This window comes from Talpa europaea (genome assembly GCF_964194135.1).
Source record: "Talpa europaea genome assembly, chromosome: X".
NCBI classification, from domain to species: domain Eukaryota; kingdom Metazoa; phylum Chordata; class Mammalia; order Eulipotyphla; family Talpidae; genus Talpa; species Talpa europaea.
In genome coordinates, this window is record NC_140081.1 from 95,660,052 (window position 1) to 95,675,385 (window position 15,334).

The 15,334-nt window shown below is 60.9% G+C and overlaps 2 protein-coding genes across 2 annotated transcripts; one reads left to right on the forward strand and one right to left on the reverse strand.

The window, feature by feature from the left end:
* Window positions 1-225: 225 nt before the first annotated feature.
* DNASE1L1 (deoxyribonuclease 1 like 1) lies at window positions 226-2,893 on the reverse strand (the record flags this gene model as incomplete). Its single annotated transcript, XM_084258605.1, has 7 exons — window positions 226-375; window positions 458-706; window positions 786-898; window positions 1,039-1,139; window positions 2,164-2,250; window positions 2,326-2,414; window positions 2,759-2,893. The coding sequence occupies 7 exons, from the start codon at window positions 2,891-2,893 to the stop codon at window positions 226-228; spliced, it is 924 nt and encodes a 307-aa protein (XP_084114731.1).
* A 4,834-nt stretch (window positions 2,894-7,727) lies between these two features.
* Window positions 7,728-13,408, forward strand: TAFAZZIN (tafazzin, phospholipid-lysophospholipid transacylase; the record flags this gene model as incomplete). Its single annotated transcript, XM_084259062.1, has 10 exons — window positions 7,728-7,861; window positions 8,026-8,154; window positions 9,063-9,108; window positions 9,325-9,410; window positions 12,084-12,164; window positions 12,239-12,280; window positions 12,447-12,509; window positions 12,659-12,711; window positions 13,116-13,193; window positions 13,307-13,408. Exons 1-10 carry the CDS (start codon window positions 7,753-7,755, stop codon window positions 13,406-13,408), a joined length of 789 nt encoding a protein of 262 aa, XP_084115188.1. The 5' UTR covers window positions 7,728-7,752.
* Window positions 13,409-15,334: the final 1,926 nt, after the last annotated feature.

Here is a 15,334-nt window from a genome sequence, read left to right on the forward strand (position 1 = left end):
CTGCGGGAAGAGGGCCCAGCCTCAGCACCCCTACCTTCCTCTTCCACATTCTAATTCCTGATCTGGCCCCACCAAAGAACAGCCCAAGCCTAAGCAAAGAAAAGGCGGCGGGGGCGGAGGGGAGGCGCTACAACCGCAGCCCCTTGGGAGTCTCTTGGGCTGCAGGGCAGGATGGCCAGGGAAGGCTAGGTTTGAGTCCCGAAGGCAGTAGTGTAGTCATCGCGATCAGGCTACCGGGCCCAGCGGGGCAGGCAGGAGCAGCAGCAGCAGTGACGGCAGCAACAGTGTGGCCAGGCTGAGGGGCTGAAGCGTGTGCGCCGCCCTGCTCAGCTCCAGCTCCACCTCCACAGGGTAGTGGTCGCTGATGTTGAGGGCCTGGAGGCAGGTGGTGAGATGGACCATGAGCGTCAAGGCCGAGGGCCTTCCCTGGGACCCTGTTTCTGCCTCAGCCCTTTACCTCCACTTCACTGAGCTGGAAGCTCTTGGGGAAGCAGAAGGCACCAGCGGCCCGCAGCAGGCCCTGGGCGCGCTCGCTGTGCAGCACGATGCGGTCGTAGGCACAGTGGGTGCTGGCCCGCACTGTGGTGTCCTCCTCGTCTCCGATGGCCCAGTGGAACCCAGCCTGAGTCCGCAGCACCAGCTCGCCCAGGCGCTTTTTGGGCAGCGAAGCACAGTCAGCATTGAAGTCCCCGAGCAGGATGACATCCTGGAGAGGGGGCAGCCATCAGGCCCAGTTGCCAGTCCGGCCCCTCCTCTTCCTCCATGTGCCGTCTGCCCAGCCCTACCTGGCTCTGCCAGCGCCGGGAGACGTCCAGAAAGACGTCGTGCAGGGCGTTCAGCTCTGTCTCCACAGCCTTTGGGGTGGTGTGCAGCGGGACCAGTGCCAGGCTGGGGAGGACTGCAAGACCCCCGGGCACAGAGGGCTCCCACCCACTCTAGCTCTCACCCGCCCCGGTCTCCTCTGGGGGCCCAGCCTGGGAGAGCCAGCCAGAGACCCCTTCCCATCCCTCCCGCAGCGTCGCCAGCCCTCCCTCCTACCGTTGCTGGGCAGAGTGAACTGGGCCACAAAGGGCTCGCGGGCAAAGAGGTCATCCTTGTCATTGTACACGTAGTGCTCCAGGACCCTCGTCTTGTGTGACCTGCGTGACCAGGGGACCGGGAACAGGGCCCCATGTCCCTGATTTTGGTTTGCAAGTGCCGACCCTGAGCAGCAGCCCGAGGGCAGCGGGCCTGGCTCCACCTGTCTAGCTTTTCCTCTGGAACTGTTTTCCAGTCGAACAGGCACTGGTTTAAGTTGCACAGTTGAGCTGTCTCAGCACACTCCTGAGCTGGGCTGCCATCCCCACAACCACCTGAGTTCATTCTTCTCAGCCCCAGAGAAGCCGCGCGCCCACCACGGAAGCCTCCCGCTCCCCTCCGCAGCCCCTGGCTGCGCCGAGCCGCTCTGCCTCTGTGCAGCTGCCTCTTCTGGCCTTTCACTGTAGTAGCTTCTGTGTGCATCTGTGCCCTAGCACAGGCATTTTGGGGCTACCCATGGCTGCGGGGGGGGGGGGGAGCGGGCCGAGCATCTCTCCTTCCCACAGCTGTACAATAGGCCAGTGTGGGTGAAGCCCTTCGGTTGGCAGACCCAGGCACTCCCTTGGGCGGGATGCCGGAGCTCAGCTAGAGCATTCTCGAGTGGACGCATTTCTGTCCCTGCTCATTGGGCGGGAGTTCTAGATACGGTACAATTTCATCCACGCAAAGAAGCAGGCCTCTCTTCTTGACCGCCCCCTTGCCCTCTCGACCCAGGCCCCAAAGGACTCCCTCCAGGTTGCCCTCCCAGGGCCTGAGGGCTGTTCCTGGAAATTGGGCCCACCCAAGACCCACAGTGCACCCCCATTGGGCCTTTTCTCAGAAACCGCAGCCGCTGCCAGCCACTGCCATAGCGGGCTAGCCCACCCTGCCCAGGGGGGCTGCGTCGGGAAGCGGATAGGGGCTGCATCGGCATGGAAAAGGCCTCCTGCAGTAGGCACACAGCGTGTCCTGAGGTGCAGGAAAGCTCCCAAAATAAAAGCATGGAGGAGACGGGGCCATGAGGAGGGTCTCCCTGGGGGGGACCGTTGGGGGTCGCCTCGCCCCAGGTCACATGCCAGGTCTGCCCTGGCTGCCATCTGCGCTCACCTATAGACATACACATATTTCTCCATGTACGTGCTTCGCCCCAGCTGGGGGCTGCTCAGGTAGTTGAAGGGCCCAGAATCATCGGATCTGCCGGAAAAGGAGAACCCAGGGTCAGGCCCCAAGATCTGCGCAGGCCCCTACCAGGCCCACAGACCTCCTCACCGATTGAGCTCTCGAACCAGGAGACGGATGGCGCTGTCGGAAGAGTCCACCACCTCCTGCAGCACCATGATGTCGCAGCGAGCCACGATCTGCAGGACACCAGCATAGGCTGCTCAATGTGAGGTGTCCCAGGAGGGGCCATGTCCCTGGAAAACTGGTATGGCATAGCCAAGAGTGCCCTGGTGCACAGGTTGTGGCCCACAGAGAGCAGGGGGACTGGAAAGGACCCGGGAGGAGATTGGGTGTTACCCGCACCTATACTGCACCCACTTCACAGAGGAGGAGACTGACCCCAGTGACGGAGAAGGAAAGTTTCACGTCTCTGCACCCACATCTCTTCATGCCCTCTCTCTCCTGGGACAGGCCCCTGGTCGGGCAGGGCTGGGGAATTTGGGTCCTGAGGCGCTGGGCTTGGCTGCTGCCATGAACCTACCCGAACCAAGGTGTCCATCACGTGCTCCCTGGCCACCTTGGCCAGTGTCAGGCGCTGGGTGTTGAAGGCACAGATGCGAAAAGCCTTAGCCCCCGCGTCCAGGAGCAGGAGCAGGAGCACAGCTGGGGGGTGCATGTCTGTGTCTAGGGTGCTGGGAACCTCCGCAGGAATCCAGGTCGTCCCAGGGTGCCGTCCCAGCTGGACTCAGTTCTGGTTCCAGAAGGACATGGCATGAAGTCCATGCACATGGTGGTACACGCACCCCTACCTCTTCCCCCAAGTGGCCTCTGTCCCCATGAGTCACCAACTCCACTGTCCCGGCACCCCCTTCCAGCACCCCCATTCTGCTCTGTCTCTGTGAATCTGGCTGCTCTGGGAGCGGGTGCCAGTGAGGTGTAGATCACCTGCCTTTGAGACTGGCTGATTTCACGGAGCATCGTGCCCCCAAGGTCCTTCCGTGTCGCCTCGGACTTGCATGCCCTTCTTTGTCTTTTCCAGATTTATTTTTATTTATTTATGCACACAAGAACTGGGCTGCAGGCCAGAGGTGCGGGGGGTGAGAGGATTCACCAGAGAAAGAGTGGGGAGCAGAACAGGCGGATCCACTGAAATCCACTGCTGAGGGGAGCAGCGGGGAGACAGGAGGGGTCTGCTGCGCCCTGTGGGTAGCTCCCTGGCCAGGGATCGCACTCAGGCCGCAGTGGCTGGCGACAGCTTCACAGTGCTGAGACTAACCCCTGCCCACCAGGGAGGACCCTCTCGCACACCCTTCTTTTTCAAGGCTGAATAACATTCCATTGTGTGGGCGCACTGCAGAGTGTCTGGCCCTGGTCAGTTACTGGACACCCAGGCAGCTGCCACCTCTTGGCTACTGTGAAGCATGCTCTGAGCACAGGTGTGCAAATGTCCTCAGGCTCCTGCTTTCAGTTCCTCTGGGCAGACCCCAGCACCGTCTTTAGATTGGCTGCTTTTTTTTAAGATTTATTTATTTATTTATACAAGAGCTGGGGTACAGGCCAGAGGCATGGGAGGGCGAGAGGATTCACCAGAGACAGAGCAGGGAACAGAACAGGCAGAACGATGGAAAACACTGCTGAGGGGAGCAGTGGGCAAGACAGGAGAGGTCTGCCGCACCATGTGGGTATCTCCCTGGCCGGCCGGGAATCAACCCACACTGCAGAGGCTGCGGACAGCTTCACAGCACTGCACTCAACCTGCTGCACTACTGGGGAGGCCCTAGAGTGGCTGCTTTAAAGTGATTCCAACTCTTCAGCACTATTAGCACCTAGGAGGAACATCTTCACAGGCCTCTTGCCCCACTTCTGAGATGTTATCTTTAAGACAAACTCCCAGTAGCACAATTGCTTGGCTTGAGGTGCATGCCTTTGAGTGATCTCAGACAAGTCACCCCATTGCAGTGTGATGGAGCCTCTTTCCCACGCCCCTGCTGCCACCTGCCCTCCTTGTTCACCTCATGAACGGGAGCCCCCCTCCTGAATTTCTCTCTTGGCTTATCTTTGTGTTAGGCTCCTCTTGCCTTGCCTTCAGGCCTCAGCTCCTGACTCCACTCCCTGTTGGTGTGGCTCTTGTTAGTAACGTAAGACCCTCAACTTCTGTCTGTTCTCTACTCTGTCACTGTGTCACCTGCCCCTGGGCCTCACTTTCTGCCTTGCTCAGGCTCAGCCGCCTCTCTTTCTCACCCCTCTGTGTATTCCCTTCACCCTGCGGGCTGGGCTCAATGCCTGTTTCTCCCTGTCCACCTGTTCTGTCACTCAAGCTAGTTTGGCCCCTGTCCTGGTGCCTATTTGGGGATGTCTGTGTGCTTCTGGATTGCGCTGGACAGGCTTGGAGGCTCTGGGCCAGCAGTCCCCAGAGGGGGCCAAGGGTAACAAGTGGCAGGGGGCGACGGTTCCTTGCCTCAACCCAAAGCCCAGCCTGGGCAGCCAACACCAGGCTTGGTTCCAGGCCTGGGTTTCCCTCTCGACCTCCTCCCCAGGCTGGGGCTAACTGCCCAACCCCCTAGTGTGCCCAGGAGACTCCCGTACCTGTGCAGAGGGGCTGTCTCCACGCTGGGCTCAGCTGGGAGCGAAGCAGACACCCCACGGGCTGGCAGCACTGGCCCAGGCAGCCAGTAGACTGAGAAAAGAGGAAGTGGTAGGCTCCAGGCTTCTGGACACACCCGGCCAGGCCCCACCCCAACCTTAGGCGGGCCCAGCTCAGTCCCTCCCCTTCTCAGGGAGGGCAGGCCCTGCTGCAGAGATTTTTATTGTGCAAACATTTCAGTATTCACGCTATTTAATAAGTTATGAAAAAGTTTAAATGAACTATGTCAGATATAAAATGGGGTCACTAAAGTCAAAGCACAAGTCACTTTGGGCAAGAAAATTAGACAATGCCCCAGTGGACTTAAGGATACCACCAGTGGTCAGGGAACAAGCCGGGGGACTACCCCAACCTTGTCTGAACAACCAGACACACGGATCCTGGACAGAGACTTTAAAAAGTGTACAAATGGCGGGCCTCCCCGGTGGCGCAGCGGTTGAGCGCTGGGTTGCGAAGCTGCCCGCAGCCTCTGCTGCGCCGGTTCGATCCCCGGCTGCTCCCCGGCCACCGGAGGAGGGTCCCACATTGCACAGCAGACCTCTCCTGCCGCCTGCTGCTCCCCTCAGCAGTGTCCTTCGGCCCTTCTGCCTGCTCTGCTCCCCGCTCTGGCTCTGGTGAATTCTCTCACCCTCCCGCGCTTCTGACTGTACCCAGTGCTTGTATAAACAAAAAACAAACAAACAAATATAATAAATAAATAAACATGCCTCTAAAAAAAAAATCTTTAAAAAAAAAAAAAGTGTACAAATGGCATCTGGACGCCATGAACCACAGCACATCTTGACAGAGACCCTTGGCTTGGCGATGCTGTCGTCATGCAGGAATTGCCTGGAAGCTTCCAGACTTCCCTGAGGCTGGCCGCAGCCTGCACTGCACTCCCCTGACCAGGCTGCAGCCGCAAAAGGCCTCTGCCTGCACCAGCACCCTCTCTGCCGGGACCCGGCTTGGCTACCAGTGGACTGCACCTGAGGATTTTTGAAAACGGTCGACCTGGTGATGCACTAGGTGCTAATGGACAGTCGGCTTTGTGTGCATTGTCCAGCCCCTGCCCCGAGCTCACTCTGAGGATCAGGTGTTCACTGGTCACCCCGCGTCACCCAGTTGTTAGTTGGCTTGATAAACTGGGCCTGGGAACTGCCGACCGCCCCGCCCACCCAGGCAGGACCCCGCCTTTCTCCGCCCGCAGGGGGCTCCACACTGGCGGCGACGGGGCTGGGGGCCACGACAGAGCTGTGAGTCACAGAGAGTGGCCGAGCTGCGGCAGCCCTTTAATGAGTGGTTGCCTGTGCCAAGGGCGCGCAGCGACAGGGACCTGGCGCCGCCTGCATCCCCCACCCCTTCCCCCACACCCCCATCGCCATGCTGCGGCTCCCAGGCTCCGGGATCCGGTGCTGGGCCCCCACCTGGCGTTGTGTAGGGAGCCGCAGGAGCTCGCACCCAAAGTGGGGAATCTGGCAGCTAGCCTTCTGTCCAGGTCCTCAGCCTTGGTGCCAGTATGACTGCTCCCTCCCCTGCGCCTGGGTACCCCAAGGGGAGGACAGTCGCAACTGGAACTGGTCAGGGCGGTGGAAGTCAAGGGGAGCTCTACTACTGGTGCCAAGAAGGGGCTAGAGACTGGGGGACCAGGTCGGGGCTGTGGGCTGGCGGCCGGTCCTCGGTGGACAGCGGGTGGTTGTCCTGCAGTCAGCGGAGCGACGGCCAGTGGGCAGCACCGGCGAGCTAAGGTGGCAGGTGGTGAGGAGCAATGAACTTGTCCTTTAAAAATAGACTGCGCAGGGCCTCCCTGGTGGCGTAAGGGGTTAAGCACCGCACTATGAAGCAATCCACAGCCTCTGCAGCACGAGTTCGATCCCTTGCCAGGGAGCTGACCCACATAGCGCAGCAGACCTCTCCTGTCTCCAGGCTGCTCCCCTCAGCAGTGGATTTCAGTCCATCTGCCTGTTCTGTCCCCCACTCTGTCTTTGGTGAGTCCTCTCACCCCCCCCCCCCGCATCTCTGGCCTGTACCCCAGCTCTTGTATGCATAAATAAATAAATCTTAAAAAAAAAAATAGACTGCGCAGAGGGTACAGGGCTTTTCTGTGGGGCGATGAGCATGTTTTGGAGTTAGAGCTGATGGCTGACAACACTGTGAACGTACTAAATGACATTAAGGAGGTGTCCTGTACGTCCCCTGGTGCTCTATCACAGTAGACGTTACATCACGCATACGTATGGTATAATTATGGAATAGCCTAAGTAAAACTGCATGTAATTATGTTAAATGACCTACCATTACATACCTACAACGTATGCTACAAACACGAAGTGTCATGTATAACATAAAATGCTATAAAATACAATCAAACGGTTAACGCTATGTTAGATGAATTTTATTCCATAAAAAAAGGGGGGGGATGCCCCCGCAAGAGCGCTCTGTCAGCCCCGACCTTGACCGGTGGCAGGAAAGGGCGCGGCTTAGCCCCGGACGCACGGAGACGCTCCCAGGCCCGGCGCCGGGAACTCGGGACTGCGCAGGCGCGGACCGGGGAGGGGCGGGGCCCCGAGCCTGTAGGCCCCGCCCCGTCGTCGCCCGGCGGCCGGAATGCAGTTTGCGACAGTCGCCGGCGCCGGCTCGCTTTCCGGCGTGTGCGCGGGGCGCGCGGCTGCCTCCGCCGACCCCTCTTGCCCCTCTTTGCCGTCCCCGGCTCGTGACCCCGGTGGCGTCTCGTCTGTGGCGAGAGAGCGGGGCCGGCCCGGCCCGGCTCTGACCTGACCCGGGAGGTGACCTTGGTTGTCCACTGCCGCCCCGAGCTGTGGCTTCCCCCGCCCCCTGTCCGGCGGTCGTGCGCTTGAGGGCACAGACCGAGCGCGGCCCCACAGGCCGCCCGGAGGCGGGGGTGGCCCTGGGAGATGCCCCTTCATGTGAAGTGGCCGTTCCCGGCGGTGCCGCCGCTCACCTGGACCCTGGCCAGCAGCGTCGTCATGGGTCTGGTGGGCACCTACAGCTGCTTCTGGACCAGTGAGTGGGCCTGGAGTGGAGGCGGGGTGGGTAGGGTGGGAGACGAGAATGTACACCCACCAGAGTTGGGGTTTGAGGCGTTGGCTGGGCCTAGTGGGCTGGCGGTAACTTTGGGACCTTGGGAGAAGGAGGCCAAGGCCCCCCCATTTTTCTCTTCCCCCCAGAGTACATGAACCAGCTCACGGTCCACAACAAGGAGGTGCTATACGAGCTCATTGAGAACCGAGGCCCCACCACCCCCCTCATCACGGTCTCCAATCACCAGTCCTGCATGGACGACCCTCATCTCTGGGGTACCCAGATGGCAGGCTGGGCACAGGGAGGCGGGAGAACCCGGGAGCAGGCCACAGAAAAGCAGACCAAGCTCCTTCCTCCCTGGCCTCTTCACATAGTCCTGGCATGCTTATTTCTGGGGTGTCCTTTCCTGGGGTGAAGGTTTCGCTTGTGGCCCCATCAGAATCCTCTCAGGGAATGGGATAAGGGAATGAGGAAGTGAAGAAATGGCTGCGGGGCTAGCCCTGGCAGCTTCCTGGCCTCTTTCTCTGGTGCATCAGCTCTGTTGGACCCTCCGCTCTCTAAACTGTCAAAGCTCCCAGAGTCTTGGGAACAATTCCAAGGGCCTCAGGTGTCCTGTCAAGGGAGCTCTGGGCTATGGGCTCGAAGGCCTGTGTCCTGCTTCCAGGTTGGCCCAGCCTGCGTTTGTATCCTTCAGCCAGCCTCATTGGAAGCCCCTCCCTCCCCAGGTTCCCACACTGCTGGCCTCACAGGGACTTGCTTGGCTGGGTGGAGGGTGCCCAGGGTTGCCACCACACATGGGGAGCCACCTGGTGACATTACAATCTTTCAACATCCGCCCTGGCTGCTGGGTGAAGAAGGGCCCACGGCTGCTATGGATGGAGTCCAGGAGGTCATCCAGCAGCCTGGACTGGCCTGTACAAGGGACAAGTGTCCAAGAACAGGCAGCATCGGGATATATTGGGGAGGAAGGCAGACCAGATGGAGGGGATGATGAGTGAGATCAGATCGGGGGAGGGGGGAGGGGAGGGAGAACTGGAGGGTGCAAGCCAAGAGTCGGGAAGACAGACTGGAGAAATGGTAGTGCTGGGGTCCTTGTCCCACATCCCCTGAGATGGGTGACAGGAGAGCTGCTCCTTAAGGACCAGGTGAGTTGGCGCATGAAGCCTTTCGTCTTCTTCTCTAGGGATCCTGAAACTCCGCCACATCTGGAACCTGAAGTTGATGCGTTGGTGAGGAGGAATGGGCCCCTCACAGTGGGCCTGGCAGGCCTCACCCGTCTCTGCCGGGATTGGCCCTCCTCCTGTTCTGCCCAGGAGGCGGCGTCCAGCAGTCCAGGCAGGGCAGGGGGTGGGGCCCCACAGGCCCTCCTTTGCCTCCAGTCCATGTTGTCCGCGGTATCAGGCCTCATGCTGGGGGCAGGGGTGATGGTGTCTGTCCCACTCCAGGACCCCCGCGGCCGCTGACATCTGCTTCACCAAGGAGCTGCACTCGCACTTCTTCAGCCTGGGCAAGTGCGTGCCGGTGTGTAGAGGTGAGCGTCTCCTTGGGAGGGCCTGCTGGGGACTTCTCTGGCCTCCTTTGGGCCAGGAGGCTGATGGCTGGTGTCTGGAGTTTGGCAGCATGGAGAGGCAGCAGTGCTCAGTTCTCTGCAAGTGCTCAAGGGCCCGGCGTCTGAAGCCCGGGAGGTGTGACCCCAGGCCCCCTCTCCGGGAGGAGTTGAGGCTCGCTGGTGTTAGTGTGGCATCGCACATCTGTGGTGGTAGTGGCACGTGCTGGAGGCTGCAGGGTTTGGCGGAGCAGACGGGCTTGTGCGCTGAGGGGCATAGCAGGGAGCAAGCACTCGGCACTCCCTGGGAGCCTCGGGAGGTGGCGGCCGCCTTGATCTCCATTTTGCAGACTTGGGAGCCAGGAGCAATTAAACTGCTGGCTTCAGATCACAGGGCAAGGGGTGGCCAAGCCAGGATTTGAATTCAGGTGATTCTTTCCTTTGAAGAAGCGGACTTTGCCAGGCAGCGTGTGACGGGAAAGGTGCTCTTGACAGGCACATGCCAGGCACCAGAGAGGTAGGAGAGAAAATGAAAGAGAAAATGTAGGTTGTGGACTGAACGGAATAATCAGACTAAGGATTGGGGTGTGCTTTCTTGCAGACCCCAAGCAGCTCAGTACCGTGCTGCCTCTGGGGTCCCAGGGGAGCCGCCAGGTTGCAGTGTGGCTGCGTGTGGAGCAGGTTGGGGAGGCCAGAGCCGGGGAGGGGCTGGCGCAGTAATTCTAGCAACAGAGGGGCCCAGCTGGGCCCCTGGGGCGGGAGCCGGAGAAGGGGGCTGTTTGGAGCCAGGCATTGGATGCAGAGCTGAGAGGACGTGTGGATAGGTTGGGTGTGGGGGAGCAAGGGAATGAGAACACTGAGGGGGACACAGACACACTAGGTGACGTCTGGACGCTGAGCCACCCGGAGGGTCGCGTGAGTGCAAAGCAGTGTGGGCTTGGGGAGGGGAGTGGCAAGGTGAGGTGGGAACCCCTCTTTGCAGGCGCTTCATCTGAGTAGCCTGTCGCCTCTGGGTGTGGGGGGGGGGGCAGGCCACCGGCATGGGTGGCACGAGGCCAGAACTCAAAAGAATGGTGGGGGGTAAAGATAGAAGGGGACACAGGCACAAGGGAGTCTTGCAGAGGCGAGGTGGCCCAGGACAGCCCCTCAGAGCACAGAGGGTAGAGGGCCGCCCAGGCACAGGAAGGCTGCCTTCTAGACCCCTCTGCGCCTTGGACGCCTCCAGGGACAGACAACCCCCCCCCAGGCACAGGAGCTGAGGGCAGTTCAGGTGTGGGGGTGTGGCTGCGCCTCCTGCCCCGCCCACTTACCTCACTCCGTTCCATCTGCACTAAGTCCTGTTGCACAATTAAAAAGAGCAGAGTCTGAACCCGAAGCCCCTTCAGTAAGGCCGTGGGCGGGGCGGCATACCTTGCTTCCGTCCCAAAGAGCTCCCTTCTCCCCGGGGGTAGACCTGGTACCGTGGCACGGCGCATCAGTGTCTTTGGTGCAGCCGCACGACGGCGTGGACAGAGCATCTGCACAGGTAAAACACGCGACGTCTGTGGCTCCTGCGCCGACCACAAGGGTCCCAACTTCCAGCCAGCTGCCTCGGCTACACCTGGCCCTCCCACAGGATGCCACCAGCACATGCTCTCTGGATGAGTGCAGGGGCGACTGCCCCCCAACTGCAGCCCCTCAGGGAGCTGCCGGCTCACGGCCCAGGTCCCCATTTGCATCAGAATGAGAATTGGCCTTGCAGAGAACAGGTTCAAAGTCCGTTGTGCAGCGCACACGTGCGTGGACGCGCGGGCACCCTAGTCCGAGGGTCTGTGTGTCTCTCTCCCTTTCGGTGACGTGGCTCTCTGCTCCCCAGTCCCCCAGAGAAGGAGAGTCGATGCCCCTGCGCTCTCCCCGGCCCCCTCTGGTCGCTGTCCACTCTGAACTGTGTGCTCATGTTGTCTCCAGCGCTCTGCAGGGTGGAAGCTGGCAGGGGCATGAGGCCGCGTGTTACGTTGCTGGCCGCCAGGCCCATGTCCAGTGTCATGGTCTCAGGGCACCTCCAAGGCGAGCGCTGCTCGCCGCGGGGCAGCTCCCTGCCCGCCGGTGGTGAAGCACGTCTAACTGGTGAATATCCTCCCTTTCCCTAAAGGCTTCCCTAGAGAGACTCTGGGGGGGTCTGGGGGAGAGTCTTGGGAGGAGGGGCCGGCGGGCTGGAGGGGTGGCGGAACCCACCTGCGGAGACCCCAGCGAGGGGCTGCTGCCCGCAGTCTGGGGCCGAGTGAGGCTGGAAGTCAGAACGGTGGAGGTTTGTTCCGACGGTGGGGGGCACCTCATCCTCAGGAGAAAGCCCGGGCTCCCAGAGCCTGCCTGGGAGGGAGGGCCCTGCCAGGGACCACGCTGGGGCTCAGAGGTGAGCGGGGGAATCGCCATGGTCCGAGTTTCTGCCCGACATGGCCAGGGCGCTGCTGGCTGGGCGCTCATGCGGAGGGAGAGGCCAGGGCCGCCTGGGCTGGGCCAAGCAGACGGTTCGGAGCTGCGGGCGGGCGCGGGCTCGGGGTGAGCGGCGCGGGGCAGAATGAGGGTGTCCCCAAGCTGCAGCTTGGTCCCCAGGGAGGGGCGGAGGGGGCGCCCTGGGCGGAGGACGGGGCCTGACAGGGAGAGGCTTTCGCTTGGCAGGGGACGGCGTCTACCAGAGGGGCATGGACTTCATCCTGGAGAAGCTCAACCATGGGGACTGGGTGCACATCTTCCCAGAAGGTCAGTTGGGTGCCGGGGCCCAAGCCCCTGCAGCGTGTGGGCAGGGCCGCCTCACGTCCACCCTCTCGCCACAGGGAAGGTGAACATGAGCTCGGAGTTCCTGCGCTTCAAGTGGGGTAAGGGCGCTGCCTCCCGACCCGGGGCTGGCCGCCGGCGCCGGACTGGCCTCTTGCGCCCGGCTGGAGTGTGGCCGTGGGGGCGGTAGTGGCAGGCCAGGCGAGCCGCGGCGAGGGCTGGCGCTGGCTCAGGCTGGCGACAACGCTCTGCCTCTCCCCGGGGCAGGAATCGGGCGCCTGGTCGCCGAGTGCCGTCTTGACCCTGTAATCCTGCCGCTGTGGCATGTCGGTGAGCCCCGTCCCGGTCCAGGCTGAGGCTGGGGATGGGAGGAGGGAGGGGCTTTCCTGGTGGTGTTGGGGGGGTGGGGGGGTTTGTGGAGTGCGGGGCTGCCAGGCTTCACCCCACGTCTGCCTCCGGCCCTCTGTCTGCTGCTGCAGGAATGAACGACGTCCTGCCTAACAGCCCGCCCTACTTCCCCCGCTTCGGCCAGGTGCGTAGGGGCTGCCAACCTCGTGTGTCCGTCTGTCCACCACCGGCCCTATGTCTTACTCGGCACTCCTGAGGCCACGTGCAGAGGAGCCGAGCTTGAGGCTGCAGCAGGGGGACCAAGTGGCACATAGAGAGGGACTTCCTGGCCCTGAGACCGGGTAGAAGGACAACAAAGGCGATCTGGCCAGGCAGGGGTGGGCCTGGAGGTTGGGACAGGACAGGACATCTAGACCTTGGCTCCCAGGATGGGCTAGCCCAACCACCTCGTTTTAAAGAGGGAGCGTGGCCCCGAGGGAGCCTGCAGCAAGTCTGGGGAAGGACTTGGTTTCTGGCTCCCCCGCACGCTCGGGCCAGAGAGGTGGGCACACCCCCGTTCCTGTCCCCTCCACGGCTGCCTTCCCACAGAAAATCACCGTGCTGATTGGGAAGCCCTTCAGTGCCCTGCCAGTGCTGGAGCGGCTCCGGGCGGAGAACAAGTCCACGGTGAGTCCCCCCGCCCCTGGGTCTCCTCTGTGCCTCCCAGCCCCCTTGGGCCACCCAGGACCCCAGGGTGAAGCGCCCTGAGGACGGCAGGCCAGCCCCAGTCCCTCCCTCAGGTAGAGATGCGCAAAGCCCTGACCGACTTCATCCAGGAGGAGTTCCAGCGCCTCAAGACACAGGCGGAGCAGCTGCACAACCACCTGCAGCCCCCGTGCTAGGTGCGCCCGCTCCAAGCAGCCGCTCGCCTGCACAGAGCGGGCCGCACGCAGACTGGTGCTTGGAGTTCGGACTTCGTGTTTAAGATTTCGTTGATTGCCTGTACAGGTGCCCTCTCCTCGCGGTGGGCACCCCCATTCCCCTGCAGTTCTCCCACGGGCCTCAGCGGCTCCTCTCTCACTTGGCTAGAAAGAGAGGAAGAAACTTAGGCCCAGCTGCCTTCCTTCCTGCCTCAGCCATTCTCTCCTGGGGGCTGGAGTCTGAAGGGAGGGAGAGGAAAGAGGGCGGGTAGCCCTGTCAAGCTTCGGGCAGGGGTCCACGAAGCCCCTCGGTCTGGCTTCCACCTGCCCACCTGCCCTGGAGCAGCTCACCGCCTCAGGGGTGGCTGCCAGCCACTTCTTTCTTCGGCCCACGCTGGCCACGTTTGTGGGAGCCTCGGATGGGTCCAGGCCCTGGACTGCAGGCAGAAAAGCCGACCTTTGCCAAAAGTCAAGCCCAGCTGAACAGAGCCTGCAGCGAGGGCCCGAGACCCTAAGCCTTGGCCATTGGTCCCCATGCTGGGGCCCAGCAACTTCTCCATCCTTTCTACCTCCCTGGCATCACTCCCATCCCCTGGACCTGGGTTTTCCTGTTTTGTAAACAATAAAGCATCTGTGTTGTTCTGTTTTACCGCTGGCCTTTCTGTAGGGGTGGAGGAGACCCGCTGGGCAGGAGGGCCGCACCCACGGGGCCCTGGGTGTGTCAGGGCACCGATCTCTCCCTGCACACTTAAGACTTCAGTTACAGCCCGTAGTCCCCATAACACCCCTGCAAATGTAGGGGTTAATCTTTTGCCAAGAGGCAGAGCGAGGTTTAACGGACTTGCTTCAAAGCCCAGAACTAGCAAGATGGAGGGAAGCAAGTTTTGATTCCATCTGACCCAGGCGTGGTCCCAGGAGGGAGGCGGTCTCTGAAGGGCACCATGAACAGTGCAGGCGAGATTGGGGGTGAGGAAGGGGGCACCTAGATTGAGCATGGAAGTCCAGGGTGGTGATGTTCCTGGCATAGGGAAAGTAAATTCTCGACAGAAACATGTTCAGTGTGGGCCCCCAGTTTGTCCACAGGGTAAAATCAAACAGGAGCCCGCACAAGGATTGCCAAGCACGTAAGGACACGGAGCAGTGTATTGGCAAGCAGAAAAAAGGTTCAAGTCTTTGGGGACTTCCAAAATCAACGGGGCAACTACGTGGAAAATACTATGAAATAACAAAATGCAACTGAATAAATTTCAAGATCTAACTAGCTTTGTTCAAAGGGCCACGAAGGGGCAGCACTGCCCCTAGCGAGCTCCACAGGGCTGTACAAATGGGGAGACTGACAAGCAAAGAGAGCATCGTGAGGCCTGGTGCACCTTCGCCCCTTGTCGACTGGGTGGGCGGGGCCTGTGAGCTGATTCCTCACCAGTGCTGACCAGGGTGCATTTCTGGGGGCGCTGCGCTTGCCGCTGGGCGAGGTGTTAAGTCTCGCTTTGGGGACGTGGGCCTAGCAGAGTGACGCCATCTGGGGCCTGTTGTCTTTCATTTAATTTTAAAAAATAAATAAAATGGAAAAAGTGCACCTCAAAAAGTCTCTTTGAAACAATGCTATAATATAAAAATGGAAAGAAAAGGTGGACCCACAAAGCAAGCCAACAAAGACAAGATTCAAAGGCGATCAGAATGCAGGCGTGAGGCAGGGGCCTTCCTGCCCCTTCACCTCCTCACCAGCTCAGTGTGGGGCGCGGAGGTTCAGTAGCAACGTCCCAGTGCCCGGTCACTGATTTTGGGGGTCCTGAAAGATGTTTCCATATCCCCGGGTCACAGCTCTAAGGGGTGTCCTTGAGCCGGGCAATGCAGCAGGAGGAATGTTCTTCAAGGGGATGGGGAGAGACTAATTGCCAGCAGAGGCCG